This window comes from Pyricularia grisea (assembly GCF_004355905.1).
Source record: "Pyricularia grisea strain NI907 chromosome Unknown Pyricularia_grisea_NI907_Scaffold_14, whole genome shotgun sequence".
Lineage (NCBI taxonomy): Eukaryota > Fungi > Ascomycota > Sordariomycetes > Magnaporthales > Pyriculariaceae > Pyricularia > Pyricularia grisea.
The window spans coordinates 17,300-33,081 of record NW_022156726.1 but is presented as its reverse complement, the minus strand read 5'-3'; the positions used below and the strand labels follow the sequence as shown (position 1 = coordinate 33,081).

Below are 15,782 nucleotides of genomic sequence, written 5' to 3'. Positions count from 1 at the left end.
CTCCGTGGGTAACGGGGATCGCTTCCATCGATCTTGACGTGGGTCGTTAAGAAGGGCACAAATATTTGCTGGCAGGGCTTTGTTGGAAACGGTCTTTGGGATAGTCGGAAAGGCGCTAATTTCTGCGATCTGAGCCTGGTTTCCGTGTTGGCGTTTAGGGCCTTGAAGTATCTTGCGGACCTGGATGCGACGGTCTTCTTGTTCCATCTTGCGGTCCCGGCGGACTGCGTCAGCTTGGGCCTCGAGGTCCAGAGGCGGATTTGAACGTTGTACAACGATTGCGGGTGAGTATTGGGCCATGGCGGGCAGGTCGTTGGGCCAAACGAAGCTGCGGGTAGCTGGGAATAAGCCTACTCGATGCTTCGTCCACCATTCTTGTCCGATAAACACATCGTGTGCCGTCTCGAGGAGGATAAATTTCTGCCGTGGGAATTGTCGTCCGTCGATTTGCAAAGCGAGCCGAAGGTATTCGGTGGCTCTTGCGGTAACCTTCCCGTTAAAATCTCCAAAGTCCAAAGGTTTGGGGAGCTTTTTGATAGGTAGCTCTAAACGTTGGGCGACCTTTTTCGCGAGGCTCGGTCGAATGGATAAGTACACATCTGCTCCGGTGTCACAGAGAGCTTGGGCGTTGAGACCACGACCTTTGTCTTGCAATTGAATGGGAGCAAGGAAGGTGTTTAATTTGGGTGATCTATCGATTTTGGCTATCTGAGGCATGCAGACTGCCGAGGAGACTTCCGGCAGCCTTAGCAGTTTTCCGAATCCGACGAAGATGAGCTGTGGCCGGATCGTTCACCAGCTTCTCGATCGCCTTCGTGTTGAAGGGCGAGAACGGCGGCGATGTGAGCGGCCTTTTCGGGGCAATTGCGTGCCAGGTGCCCGGCTTCTTTGCAAAGGAAGCATCTACCCTCAGTGACCAATTTGGCGTTTTCTCTGCTGGGCGACTTCGGGGCGTCAATGGTCTGTGTGCGGGTTTGGTTCTTGGCTTCCTGGCTGTGCCGGCGATTCTCGTGTCGACGCTGTTTGCGTTCGGCGCTGGCTGAACGCTCACGGCGCTCTTCCCTCTTTTTGCGGTTCTCGCGGAGCTCCTCCCAAGCGCGTTGTTGGGCCAGCGCCGAGTTCGCAACTTCTCCGGCAAAGGTCTCGTACGAGATATTTGGGTCTTTGGATAGGCTGAGAAGCTGGGGGTTCAGGTTGGCAGGAATGTGCTCATAGAGAACCAACTTGCGTTCCGTTTTGGCAATGTTGGCTTTATCGGCTAGGCTGTTAACCTTGCCAATAAACTGGTGGATGTCTGTTGACTTGTCCGACAGACTAAACTTCAGGTGACGAAGCTCCTCACGGGCTTTGGAGGCTTGATTGTCATCGTGGTAAACAGCGGCTAGGGTCGCGACCATTTCGGCCGCGCTGCTGAAAGGCATAATGGTGGATTCATAGCGGCCTTGGATAAGGTCGTTGGCAAGCCCTTCAGTGAGGGAATTGATCACCGCCATGCGGCTTCTTTCTGTTTTATAAGTTTCGTCGTCCTCTACAAATTTATCTGCGATTTTGGTGATCCATTTATCAAAACGATCCTTATCACCATCAAACATGCCGGGGTCGATGCCGGCTTTACGTGCCGTCCTGTCGTAGGCAGGGTTTTTAGCATTTTGGTTACTTCCGTAAGGCTCAAATGCTGTCCGGGCAGCGATACCATGGGGCTTAAACTCAGCCCCTCCAAAGGCGCTGTTCAAAGGCGTAATACCGCGGGTTTGACGGGTGGCATTGTTACTCCGGGTGGCAAGCTGGTCTTAAAGTTGGGCAATGGTGGCCAAAAGATCTTGCAGCTGTGATTGAGTGATGGTAGCCTGGCCGGTTGTGCTTTCGCTTTCGTCTGCCATTTCGCTTCTCATTTGGGCGGCAGGCGAGGGCGCTCTGCTTGGAGATTTCGGAATTTCGTTCCTGCCGTCTGACGTTTTGGCAGAAGGTTGGTGGGGAGGGCTTCGCGCCTCTCCTGGGTGCTCAGAAACTGACTCGTACTCGTACGATCCGTCAACTTCGATGCTGTCGACTGGCTGATCTTGCTCTGTGTCGGATTGGGGCTCAACGGGCTCTTCAGGCTCTGTGTTGGCGCTGGTAGGAGCGGGCTCTACTGGCTCTGGGCTCACTGGGGCAAATGTAATCTCTCCGTTTTGATCCGAACCTTCGGTGTTGGGAGTAGCAGTGCCTGAAGCCAAATTATCTGGCTTTGCTGAGTTTGCGTTTGTCACGCGTTGGGATTGGCGAATCGGTGGGCCGTAATTCTTACGCGGCGACATTGATTTCGCGAATGGTGTCTTCTGTGGCCTAGTTTACCGTCGTGCACAGCCGACGTGGTGAACGATTGAATGAAGGGATTGAACGATATATTTTAATTGCTTCACCAGCAAATCATAGTGAGTTTAGAATTATGTCACGGCCAGGCATACATTGGAGAACCTCAGTGTATTAGGCGCTATCGACGAAAATTCTAAACTGAAGAGAAGAGAGAAATTACAATCGACGACGCGCTCAAGAGACGCGCTTAAATCCGGAGGTAGTGGATCCTTGTCCGATCCCTGGCTCGGTGTGGAGCCGAGTCGTGATTCTGAGGGTAGGTCTAGGGGCCTGATCCTCACAAGGCTCAGCTAGCCTGATGTCCCTTATAGTCAGCTAAGGTATCCGAGGTGTACCTATGCACGTACGACATGTATTGGCAGAGGTTGTTGACCTCTTCATCGTCCAGAGGTCTCATACATAGATAAATAGTAGTACATGGCAAGGCAAGCACTGTTTGATTAGCCCAGGCCACTGCACGAGTCAACAGTGCGGTTAAAACCGGTGTTTATGCGTTTTCGCAATGTCCATGTATCCATTCGTGCCTGTCGGCACGGGCTCTGTAGGGGAAATGCGAATCAACCCACGTCTTTGCCAAGCTTGCACATCCTTTCATCGACCTGCAGCTGACTCCAGATGGTTATTTGATCATATAGAACAATACTTTATTGATGGGGCTCCTAGAATTGTCTGTCCTTAGCCGCTTGATAAGCCTGTAATGGAATGTGCCAAAGACGTAGGGAATGCATTGCAGACTTATGTACTTAGGCAAGGCAAGCTGATCTCTGAAAAGTAATTGGCCGAGTAAGTTAAAAGCTTGGAGGCGAGCGCAGGGCTGGAGTATCCGTCTCTCCTGCAGGCTCGGATTGTCTTGCCAGTGGTAGATACGTAATTGTTAAGGAGATACAGGGTACAATAACAGTTTTATCAAAGCCAGCCGTGGAAAGGGTGGGATAGAAGTATGGTTCTGATACTCGGTCACGTCGCACGGTCGAGAGTTCCAGCTTTGCGTCGAGGAGTTGAACATTCCGGTGCGATAAAGCGCATTTAAGCAACAATAGTCCATAGATAGTCAAGGAAAGTAGCAGAGTTAAGCCAAAGCAGTAGTCAGGAAAATGGAATGATAGGCGAAGACATGACTAGAGAGCTTCCGAATACAGCAACTCGAGAATCTGAACAGACCAGATGGGCAAGGGAGACTAACCAGTGTTGACGGGTTGCAAGAATCAGGTGCCCACAAGTAGTTAGACTGCAGCAACATGCTCACTAGGGAGAATGATGGCTTAGGGAACGAGTAGCTGTTTGGCTCTCAGCATGCCGTCTCGCCGCTCGGCTCAAGTCACTCTGCATAGAGGATAACGTTGGCCACCCCCTGATGCCCCCCCCCCCCCCCCCCCCCCCCCCCCCCCCCCCCCCCCCCCCCCTGCGGATGGGCCCCTAAAAATATCTACTCCGCCACTTTCACCTCCTATCGCTTTTTATAAATATCTCCACGAACTTTTCACTTTGGGATTCAATTTTTTCCACCCTCTTTTTCTTAAGCTCCCAATGAAACAATATACTGAAATCCAGCTTTTTACCGCTATTTCTGACATAGAAAATGGCCAATCAATCCACAAAACCTCCCGAAAATGGGGCATCCCTAGATCTAGACTTCAACATCGATTAAAACGTTCACAATCTTATTGAAAAAGCTCGAAAATCGTTCCAAAAGCTTTTGCAGGAGCAGGAAAAACATATAGCTGATTGGATATTAGCCCAAGCCGCTTTAGGGCTACCGCCAACGCATCAAGAATTACGTGTTTTTGCGGAATCCTTCAAGCTTCTGGAGAAACAGAGGGCCTTGGAAAACGGTGGAAAGCCTGGTTTTTGGCTCGTTATCCAGTCCTCAAAACCAAAGGCCCCGTCGAATAGACAACGGCCGGGTTAATGGCGCTACTATGGAGGTAATTAAATCTTGGTGGCTTTATATCACCAATCCCGTTATTGACGATATTAAACCGGAAGATAGGTGGAATATGGACGAAACCGGTATAATGGAAGGTGAAGGTTCTAATGGTTTGGTATTAACTTATATAGCCAAATGCCCATTAATTTTGGCAAATATAAACCCAAAACACTTTAAAGGAGGTTTTTTTATAATATCAACTTACAAGGTAACCTGGTATAATTTTGTCACGAAAGCGATCCCAAAGAGACAAGGCTGCAATATAGGGGCGATTCTATTCGAAGATCTAAAGCTAAGTGTAAAGAAAGAAGAAAGGCACGCAGTGCCAATCGCGTACACGCGCCTAAGCGAGCAAATAACAAACTCACCCTGGCGCCTTGTCACGTGGAGTGGAGCTAGTCACGGTTGGCAGTCGCCCAGGCACGCCACTCCGTAACAGGTGGAAGATGCCCAGCGATTAAGTGAAGAACATCCCTTGTCTTGGCACCCCACCCATTTGTCCTAACAACTTACGGATTGACCTTGGTTGATGGTCAAGAAATGGCTGCCTCAGGTAACAGAGGATGGTTTGTTGCGAAATCCTAGGAACATATTGTGGATTGAAAGAGTAACCTCATTTTATAGACATAGCTATTTGTCAACCTGATGCTAGCCTTTGAAACCGCCTGGGTGATGAACATCTCCGGAATGCCAACCCAACCTCGCTGGGAGATATTCACCGACTACATCCTATTGGTTGGACTGCTAGGGATTTTATAGGCCGATATACCATTTTTGCGAACTCCTCATCCATCGCCTGTGCCCGAAACCCACTGATATTAACGACCGAGAGCAAAAAGCTTGGACGCTTGCGGTTGTTGAATTTACGCCACAACTACTCAACACTTCCCTTCCTTAAGCCCAAACAATTAGGGATCGATAGGCCGAGGAACGAAGGCTTGGGGTATTGGAAAGCTTCGACTATTTCTGGCCCCCAAGCCTCCAGGTTTTGTCCTCGTTCCAGCCTAGTCTCCTCCAACCTGCTTTTTCCGTCACATCACATGCGCCCATATGTATTCTTTTGCGGTTAGGGAGCATTCCACCCTCCGTGGCAATTCGAGGCAAAACAGTCTCGGTATCACCCATTGACGCGCTCGTGTGGCCTGTGCGGCTTACATCTGCCGTATCAGCCGCGAACAAAAGACCGAATTCCCCGCCCGTGAGGTAGGCCACAGTTGAATCGTTGCCGGGGATCGTGAAATGAAACATTCCTTTTATCAAGAACAGCCACCTGGGACGTGTCAGTAGAGCTGAAATGTGGCGTTGGTGTTGGGCGGACCTTACAGATTGTACGGGGCGTTGTGTGGTCCTTCGAACTTCCCAGGTGGGATAACGCTCCAGGTGATATTTTGTACTCTCCCCAGGCTTAAATTACCGTCAGCGGTGATAGGCGAATCCACTTCCCAACACTCAAAGGTAGATGCGCCGTCTTGTGCACTGATCGCTGTGACATTAAGCCGCATCTCTGCCATTATGCAGGGAGCGAGGAGGGTAGCGGTCAACGCAAGTGCCTTTGTAACAAACATTTCGCATCCTTGTACATGCTTCCTGATGATCACAGCTAACTTATTTGCACTCATCAGTGTGCTGAGCTCCCCCTTAATATATTAGCTGTAAACTGTTGTTGGAAATACATTGATGCTGCCTTAATTTGGTCAGTACATGGACTTCCCTGAAAAAATGATTCCTCAAAGCCGTATCCTCGGCGGAGCAAAAACGGGATACAGCTTGGACTCCATTGTTATCCTAAAATAGCTTTCGTTTGTAAGGCAGCGGGAGTCGGGCCAGCGCGCTCTCTACAATTATTTAAATCGCAGATTTTGATACAGTTTAGAGCAAATCTACCTTCCGCTTGTATTACAGTTGTTCAATCTTTTAAATGTGGGGACGACCTAATGCTACTTGAGTCTACTTGACAGGATAGCACTCTAATCAACCATCTACAAACGTACCTGAAAGTAGCTGCAAGTGCCCCACCTCACTGCTTTACCGAAGATCCACATCAAACTCCAGATCAACTCGCTGAGATGTATGCATATGCAGGCATTGTCAGCAACGAAGCGAATGTTGTGTCCTGGGCCGAGTCACATGCTAAAATGACCAGAAGTACCTCGCATGCCTACAGAATCCAGCAGAATCGTATGGAAGCTTCAATCCAGACACCACGGCCCGCACTTGGCGCAGAAGCTGACCGTCCCGAAAATACGGGCCGCATCCACGCCGTCTTCTTCGTGGTATCTTAAGTGAAAAAATAGTCAGACCGAAACCTGTACTATTGACAATGCGAGCGATTCCTATAACTCGAACCATTCCTGCTCTGACAGCGAGCCGTCCGAACCTGCGTCCTTCACCAGCATCAGCTGACTGAGACCCGCTGGAAGTGCGCTTACCTATGTGCGATATGCTGATTGCGACCCAGAACGGGCATGGGACGACGAGCTTACGATTCGCTACAATGTAGAATGGAAGCGATTCGTCAAAAAACAGGGTAGGCTGGCGAATCAGGGTTGGATCTTGAGATATCGCCACGCGAGTTCTGAAAGCACGTCCTCCAACTCAAGGTGGCTGACGCAAGTGCGAATAAGACTTGGAAAGAGGACGCCACAAAGCTGATTCTTTCGGTCACTCACCACAAGACAGGCAAAATCATGAAAAGATTTCCGAAACAAGAGATTGACTGGTCTTTCGTCGCAATACAGCTTGGCGAATGGAACAGGTTTGTAGATGACGGGAAAAGATTACAACTACAGCAACATTCTACTACGCGTCAATAATGTCAAGGCAGCTAGAAGGGAGCGATAGCATTTCAGGAAGCAGATTTAGAAGCCAGAACTGTTGGTCTAGAGCGAGACGCATGCATTAGACAGGTATATGCGCTTATGCATTGCACTGGGCCGCCTTGCACAAAAGGGGATAATTGCTGGCAGTCGGGAGGTAAACACCGCCGCCTTTTACCGCACCGTGTGACGATGCTTACAGATCACTTAGAAGCCGGGAGGCCATTAAATGGGCATGGTGATGTGCCAGACCGGATCCTTTGAAGAGTAAATGATGCGCTTAGAAAGCGACGAAGGGCTAAAAAAATGCAATCGTCAAGAAGGGTCAGTAAAGCACGCAAACTGGGAATATCATTGCTATCATATGGGTACGTTGTAAGGTTGCAAGGTGTTGCAGTAAGAGGCGTCTGTGGTTCGATGCAAGATAGCCAATCCCCATCGGGTATCCCATATTACTTTATGTCCTGTTCAACTTGGCAATAACAACATCACAAAACCCAATGATGCTCGACGCGTTAATAATCTCAAAAGTCGCCAAAACAACCCCCAACTCCGCCCTGACCCAGTTCCGAATCTCCACAGCAGCCATAGAGTCTATCCCAAACGCCGACAGCGGCCTCTCGACGTCGACCTGCTCTACTTCTAGTCGCAGCGTCTTGGCAAAATATGCTCCAACCACCCGCACTAGCCCGGCCTTGACCGCGGCCGGCTGCACCGCCTTGGACGACCACAGCATGAGCTGCAGCTCGCGCAGGTCCTTGCTGTCCGAGGTGTGTTTTGTGCTGCTGGAACCTGCGCCGCGACCAACGCCCCCGTTGGAACCGTCGCCCCCGCCGGCTTTGGAGCTGGGGATGTTGAAGAGCGCCGAGAAGCGGGCGTCGGTGGCCAGGTCTGATTGTTCTGGCTGCGGGACCGTCAGTCCCGTGATCATTTGGTAGGGCACTGGTGATGGTGCTTTGCTGGGTTCTAGTTGGGACTTGAGCTGGTTTTCCTGCTGTAGCAGACAAAGCTGGATGATTTTCCGCAGCAGGCGCTCGTTGATCGGGGTAAGTATTCCGCCTGCCGTGACTTTGGAAAGATAATCCTCGCCTGAGAAGTCGTCACTTCCAGACTGCAGCGCAGTCATTGCCTGCTGTTGACTTGCAATGTACCCAATGTCCTCGACGGCTCCGAGGTCGACTGCACATGCCGGCAAGCCCATGGCGCGACGGTGAGCCGCGAGAGCGTCCAGCACCGCGTTGCCTGCCGCGTAATTTGCCTGACCTTTGCCGCCCACTATGCCCGAGATGCTAGATAGAAGCGAGAAGTAATCCAGGTTCAGGTTTAGATCCAAAGCGGCTTGGTGTAGGTTTATTGCGCCGACAATCTTGCATCCAGTGGCTTCGTGGAACTCGGTCGTGGTCATGGTTGTAAATGGTCGGTCCTGTTTCACAAAGAATGTGAGCTATCTACGTAGGCAAGTATGGACAGGAAAAAGGAAAGAAACGAGGAAGGGTTGGGCATACTCTGAGAACCATAGCACCATGCAGAATACCGCCGATTCGCATCTTTGTCTTGGCAAACGCCCCCTTGACATCTTCGAGCGATGTCACATCGGCCTGGAGCACGTCCAGGTGACAGCCAAGCGAGGCCAGACTTTGGCGTATCTTGTCAGGCACATTTGCGCACCGTGAGAGAGAGGCAATGTTCTTCGCACCCATTTCCTTGGCGAGGTAAACGGCAAGACTGCCACCCAGCCCAGCGAGACCGCCGATGATCAGATGGCACACATCTGATCGAAGTTGGGATGGGATGTGTGAGAGTTGCCGGATTGGTACTACGGTACCAGCTTCTATTCTCCCTTCCATATCTTGTTTTTGCTCTCCTTTTTGATTGCTATCTATTGGCCCATTTCGCGATACCACAAGTTTGCCGATGTGAGAGCCCTGTCTCAACAAGCGGAAAGCGTCGGCTACGCGCGAATAGGAAAAGGTCTGCCGGGGGGAAATAGGCTTCACGGCTCCCTTTTCCAGTAGACGGAACAAATCCGCTATGATGATCTTGATGGTGGAGTCCGAGAAGAAGCGCGGCGACGTGTCCAGGGCACGGTACGAAACGTTGCGCGTGAAGGGTTCCATGGGTAGCGCGTGCCGGGCGAGCATGTCCTTTTTGCCAATCTCGACAAACGTTCCGTTCGGAGCGACTAGGTGCCACGAAGACTCGAGCAGAGGTCCCGTCAGAGAATTCAACACCAAGTCGACCCCTGCGCCGTCCGTCATCAGGCGGATCTGGTCTGCGAACTCGGGCGTCCGCGACGAAAAGATGTGATTTGCCGGGATGTGCATTTCTTCCACCAAGAAATTCTTCTTGGCATCGCTGCCAACCGTCGCAAAGATTTCGACACCGCCGACGCTCCTGCACAGTTGGATGGCCGCGTTACCCATACCTCCTGTCGCCGAGTGGATGAGGACGCGCATGCCGCTCCGCAGGCCCCCCAGGTCGAAGAGTGCATACATGGCCGTGATATATACGACGCACAGCGTGGCAGCGTCCTCGAAGCTCATGTCGTCTGGGATGGCATGCACACGTTCCGTGCTGGCGCGCACGCGGTTAGCCAGTGACGCGCGGTTGAAGACGACGACGCGCTGGCCGGGCTTAAAGGTCGTTACATCCGAGGCGACGCGCACCACAACACCCGCAGCCTCTTCTCCCAGGCGGTACTCGTCGGCGGGGACCAGGCCCATCGTGACAGCGACATCTTTGTAGTTAAGGCCTGATGCGTGCACCTCGACTTCGACGTGGTTGGGTGGGAGCTCGGCCGGCAGCGCCGTCTCGGCGAAACATAGCGAGTCAATGTTGCCCAGCCGTTCTGCTCGGAGCTGCACGCAGACTGATGGGTCGTCTCTGGGCTTGAACAATTCGCCCATGTAGATGTCGGAGCGTTCGAGCTTGGCCCGGTTGAGGGTGGCGTCTGGCATGATGCGACTGATGTGCAGGATACCTTGGCGCTCGACGAATTCGCTTTCGGTGTTTCGATTGGTGCTGCTACTGGGAGATAGGAGCTGCTGCAGGCACGTTTCGATGGGGTCGATATCACCGAGCCCATTTGAGACGGATTGGGGACTTAAATCCAAGCTGATCAGACGCAGATGTGGCTCCTCTCGCCGGACTGAACGCATTAGTCCGTTTATTGCTGCTCGCTCTGGATGCATCTCTTTCAGGCTTTGCTCCTGTCCGTCACCGTCCAAGCCAACGGCGCCAGCAGTGAGCCACAGGATTCGACATTCTTTAGAAATGAGCATTTGTAGAGCATCCCATTGAAGCTCGGTGATTCTAGACATGATCGGTCCGTATAGTTCATCGCATACCAAGACAATACTGCCCGCTTGAATCTGGTCAATATCACCAAGATGGCTGAGAGAAACGTTCCAGCCATTGGCTTCGAGCTTCCCTCTAATGGCAAAAGACTTGGGTCTAGATTCTTCTGCAAAGTGAAAGACTGTGAGCGGCCTTTTAGCCCTTGGGTCAACTCTGTTGGTCGAACCTAGTTGAGCTGCTGGGGATGCTGGGTGTGTGGAAAGAAAAAGCATTGCATCCACTCCGTCTGTAAATTCCAAGATGACCTCGAATCCGGCTCCCCTGGCTATCTTTTTCACCAGCTCAATGTCCGACTCGTTTGCAGAGGCCACTGTCACCACCGCATATCCGGTGCTCTGCTCACGCATTCCATCGCGGACAGTTTTCAACATGGTCTCCAATCCCGCCTTCGCCTCGATATGATGCCTGTTGATATTAACGATGGTCAAGTCGTACTTGCTGTCACCGGGGAGCACGGATCCAGCCATGGAAATATCAGCAAGGCTGAAGCTGGCATTGGGCAAAAGTGAGTAACGGTCTTGGATCGCCAGCAAGGTCTGCGGCTCGCCCGAGACAAAGTGGTACGAGGAACAAATGTCAGCGCGCAGGCGATTGCATCCCTCATCGGCGTCGCCGCCAGGGAGCCAGTAGGGAGGTACAATGGAGCTTTGGGTTTGATCGGTGTCTGCGTCACCTCTTTGCTCACCGGTGCTAATTTCGAGCACGTTGGGGTACGGCAGTTTGTGACAGACTAAGTCCAGGACGAGCTGTATTTTATCATTCCACTCCGAGTCGGGCCTCATGCTCTGTAAACCGCGAGCACTGAGGAGGGATACGTCGGGCTTCCAGACCAGGCCGTGGTACACATGGCTCATGGTCAGGTCCTCCTGCGCATCGACACGGTTCCAATGAAACCCCCTGATTTGCAACAGGTGCGTGCCATCCACCGCGTCGTAGACGTCGCACGATCCAACACTATCCTCGGGGATACCGGGCCTGCGTGCCCCCGTGGGACGAACACTGGATAGGACCACGGCATTGTTCTCCGCATTTGGTTGCTTTTTGGAACGAACAGTCATTGTGATGCTCTCTATTAGCGGAGGCACCGTCACGACACCGACGGCCGCACGGTCGCCCTTCCACAGAGCCGGGATGAACGCTTGCGTGACTGAGTCGAAGGCCACGGGGTGTAGAGCCCCTCGTGTCTCGTACCAAGGCTGCACCGGTTTCGCCTCTATCTTATCCTCGCTGCCCTGCGTAGTAGTGACAGGCGGATCCATTGACAACAGGTTCCGAGTATCTTGCATTCCAGGTGTGCATTCCACCTGAACAAGGCGCTGAAAATGGGGACCAAAGTTGTACCCGACGTCGCGGAAGGCCCGATACCATGTAGCCCCTGGATTGGCGTCGTTAAGCGGGCGAATCTGCTCGGTGGTGGCGGCGGGTAGTTGGCGCCAGGTGCTGGAGGCTGCGTCTGCGGCCAGGTCGACGACACGGATCAGACCGGTGCAATGTTCGATCTTGCTGCTGGGGTCTTTGATACTAGGCACCGAGAAAATTTGAAATGTAAACCATCCAGCCATGTTTGTTCGCTCGCGCGATAGACTAGTAACTAGCCGACAGTCTTCTCGGTCATCCAGTACTAAGGCACGAAGAATCTTGACGTCCTGCAGCTGGAACTGATAACTTGATGGTGGCTCGGCAGGGTGTTGGAACTCTTCGGTCGAGTTACTGTTCTGGTTGCTGTTCTTCCACTTAGTCATGCTGGCGGTCTGATACACGGCTTCGACGGCCATGGCAACATATGCAGCACCCGGCATGACGACCTGCTCGCCAATCTTGTGATCCCGAAGCCAAGTGACATCGGCAAGGTGCAGAACCTTGGAAAATATCGGATTGCTCCAGGGCGTCCCAAGCACCTTGGTTCCGAGGAGGTCATGCGGGACAAAAGGCCGGTGACGCCAGTCGCGACTGGCGGGTCCTTCGTGCCAGTATCGAGTGGAGTGATCCCATTGGTAGTTGGGAAGATCTACTACGACCCGGGGAGCCGTTGTTCTTGCCGAGCCAAATTTCACAATGCTCGCGTTCTCGTCTGTACTGGCAAAGTCATACCCGTTGACCTTGGCGAGGGGTACAGGGACACCTACAGCAAACAACTGGCCTGCGACTGCTAGGAGAGGATACACGCTGTTGGCCCCTCGCTTCAAGGCTGATGTATATTTGACCTTGGCGGCCAGTCCCTGATTTCCGGCGCCATCAGCATCTTTAATCACTTGGGAAACAGGACCTGCCAATGCGTTGCTCGGTCCAATTTCGATAAGCATCAAATCAGCCTCATCAGTAGCCTCGGACCCGTCAAGAATCATGCCTGTCAAGGCCTGGTGGAACCGGACTGGCATCACCATGTTGCTCTTCCAGTACTCTGCATCCACTGCCGATCCAGTATCAATGCGGTTTCCAGTCACCGACGAGAACCACACCGCCGAGCCTTGCTGTTGTCCATTTTTCGAGCCTTCCCGGCCGAAATTGCAAAATTCTTGAAGGGTTTTCTTGTAATAAGAGGCTACAGATGTCATATACGGCGAGTGGTAGGCCAGGTCGACCTGGAGAAGACGAGCGAAGTGGCCATCTTCTTTCAACCTGGCTTCCAACGCTGTCAAAGAGGACACTGGACCGGAAATGGTAAGGCTGGAAGGACTGTTGTAACATGCAATATGCACATCAGCCCCTTTATTCGAGCTTTTGCTGTTGACCGCGTCCAGGTAAGACTGTACCATTTCCGGTCCGACTCCAATTGCTAGCATGCCAAGAGGCCCCACGGCTTGTTCCTGTCCATTTGCCTCGAGCATCTGTTTGGAGCCGTAGCCACGGAAATACGCCGTCTTGATAGCATCCGCCGAGCTCATGTAACCTGCCGCAACAGCAGCCGCAATCTCCCCGGACGAGTGGCCAACAACAGCCGACGGTTTCACATCCCAGTCCTCCAAGACGGCCAACAGAGCCAACTGCAGAGCCGTGACAAGAGGCTGCGAAAACTCAGGCTGGCGTATCACACCCGCCTTGCGCGGTTTGGTCAGCTCATCTACAAGCCTCCAGGCGGGGCGCACTGGTTCTGGTAGCGCCTGGAGCACATCATCCAGCGCATCGACGGTGCGGCGGGCCAGCGGGTACGTTTCCAGCAGGTCCCTGCCCATCTGTGACCACTGCGCTCCTTGGCCGGTGAAGATCATGGCGATGCGGCGGCCGGCCGCGCGGGTCTTATCAAATGAGAATGCGTTCCACTCGATCTCGTCCGTGGCCTGCGACACGGTAAACGCACGGTTGAAGTGGTGGGTTCGCCGCTCAGATAGGGTGTAGGCCAGGTCTTTCAGCCGCACCTCGATGGCCGGGTTGAGGAGGTGCTTTTCAAGCACGTTGATGTTGCGCTGGAGCGAGTCCTGGTTGTTGGCTGATACGACGAGGAGTTGTGGACGCTGCTTCATCATGAGGTCCATGTCGTCGTCGTCATCCATGTCCAACATCCCGTTGGAACCCGACAGTGAGTAGGATGTTTCCTGATGGTGGGACAAGACGTAATGTTGTTGCTCTCTGGCATCGGCGCCGAGTAGATACATGGGCGATTCGATGACGGCATGTGCGTTTGATCCTCCAAATCCAAACGAATTGACACTTGCCCGACGCATAGCCCCTTTCGGCCACTGTAAATTCCTTCCCACGACCTCCACACACGAAGCCTTGAAGTCGATCATGGGGTTCGGCGTGATATACGTTGGGTTTCCTGGTATCACGCCTCTCTCAATAGCCAAAACAGCCTTGATGAGCCCCGAGATGCCTGCGCCCGCTTCCGAGTGGCCAATGTTGCTCTTGCAAGACCCGATCAGCAAGGGAGCGCGACGGCCATCGGCACGCGCGGGGGTCGCAAACGCAGCCGCAGCACCCTGCACCTCGATGGGATCCCCAGCCTGCGTGCCCGTCCCGTGGCACTCGAGGAATGTGGTCTGGTCCAGGTCCGCGATGCCGGCGTTGGAATATGCGGCGCGGATGGCTGCCGTCTGCGCCTGGGCGCTGGGGCTGGTGATGCCCGTGGGGGTGCGGCCGTCATTGTTGCAGGCGGTGCCGCGGATCACAGCTCGGATGGGATCCCTGTCGCGAACGGCGTCGTCAAGCCTCTTGAGGAAGACGGCGTTGACGGCCTCGGCGCGGCAGTATCCATCCGCCTTAACGTCGAAGGTGTGGCAGCGCCCGCTCGCCGACGCGGCGTTTCTCATCAGTCCGCCCTCCTCGTTGTGGGATGGCTCCATGTAGAGATTGATGCCCGCCACCAGCATCCCGTCGCACTGGTTGGCTTCCAGATAGCGGCATGCTGTGTCTATAGCCGTCAGGGAGCCAGAGCACGCCGTATCCACCGTCATGCTGGGCCCACGAATGTCGAGAAAATGGCTAATGCGGTTGCTGAGGATCGATCTGGACACCCCGATGACCGTGTTCTCGGCCCTCTCGTCGGGATCACGAGCCTGCATCAGCTCATAGTCGCCGCACATGGCCGCGACAAAACACCCGATCCGTCTGCCCTTGACAGAGTCCAGAGTTGCTCCGGCGCTCTCCAGGCACTCATACACTACTTCGAGCAGCTGCCGCTGCTGCGGATCAAGGATGTTGGCGTCAGAGCGCGGGACGTTGAAGAAGGGTGCATCCCACAGCTCAGTGTCAACATCCTCCAGCCACATGCCGCCCGGACTCGCCATCGTGCGGGGTTTAAGTGAGCCGTCAAAGTGACCATTCAGAGAGAAGCGAGAAGTGGGTGGATGGTTGTCGGCGATCCGGTTCGCGAGCAGCATCTCCCAGAAGGCCTGCGGGCTATTGCTGTGGCCGGGAAGACGGCAGGCCATACCTACAACTGCTATAGGGGTTTGTTTGTGGGTTGGAGAGCAGAATTTGTGATCATTCATGGGGCTGGGGATTTGCTCATGGCCATTTGTGAGTGGGCCGTTGAAACCAATATGATGTGCGTTGCCATTGGCACACGCAGCGTTGGATGTGTCATCGGCCGTCATGGTTAAGGAGTGAACCAGAATACTTGGTGTGAAAGCGAGGGATGTTTGCGTTGAGAAGAAGTTTGTGAGAATAAGAGGTCTTCTACGTAATAACGAACATACAGACCCTTTCAACTTTTCCGATCTCTGGACTGCTTGGGGCTCTCAAAGAACTAACTGATCTTCAGACTGAGGCAGTAAAGTTGAGACCTGTGGTCAGGAGTAGAGGTGTTGCAAAATGAGCTAGGTTGGATTTGCATCCAAGAAATCATTATGTCTTTTCTTCTTATAAAGGGGTCATAGAAGCACTCTTAT

The 15,782-nt window shown here is 53.2% G+C and overlaps 2 protein-coding genes across 2 annotated transcripts; both read right to left on the bottom strand.

Annotated features, from left to right (window-relative positions):
• Positions 1 to 5,242: 5,242 nt before the first annotated feature.
• Positions 5,243 to 5,847, bottom strand: PgNI_12584 (uncharacterized protein; the record flags this gene model as incomplete). The annotated part of the gene is made up of 2 exons (XM_031132530.1): positions 5,243 to 5,552; positions 5,606 to 5,847. The coding sequence occupies 2 exons, from the start codon at positions 5,845 to 5,847 to the stop codon at positions 5,243 to 5,245; spliced, it is 552 nt and encodes a 183-aa protein (XP_030975983.1).
• A 1,708-nt stretch (positions 5,848 to 7,555) lies between these two features.
• PgNI_12583 (uncharacterized protein) lies at positions 7,556 to 15,488 on the bottom strand (the record flags this gene model as incomplete). Its single annotated transcript, XM_031132529.1, has 3 exons — positions 7,556 to 8,521; positions 8,604 to 15,325; positions 15,431 to 15,488. 3 exons carry the CDS (start codon positions 15,486 to 15,488, stop codon positions 7,556 to 7,558), a joined length of 7,746 nt encoding a protein of 2,581 aa, XP_030975981.1.
• Positions 15,489 to 15,782: the final 294 nt, after the last annotated feature.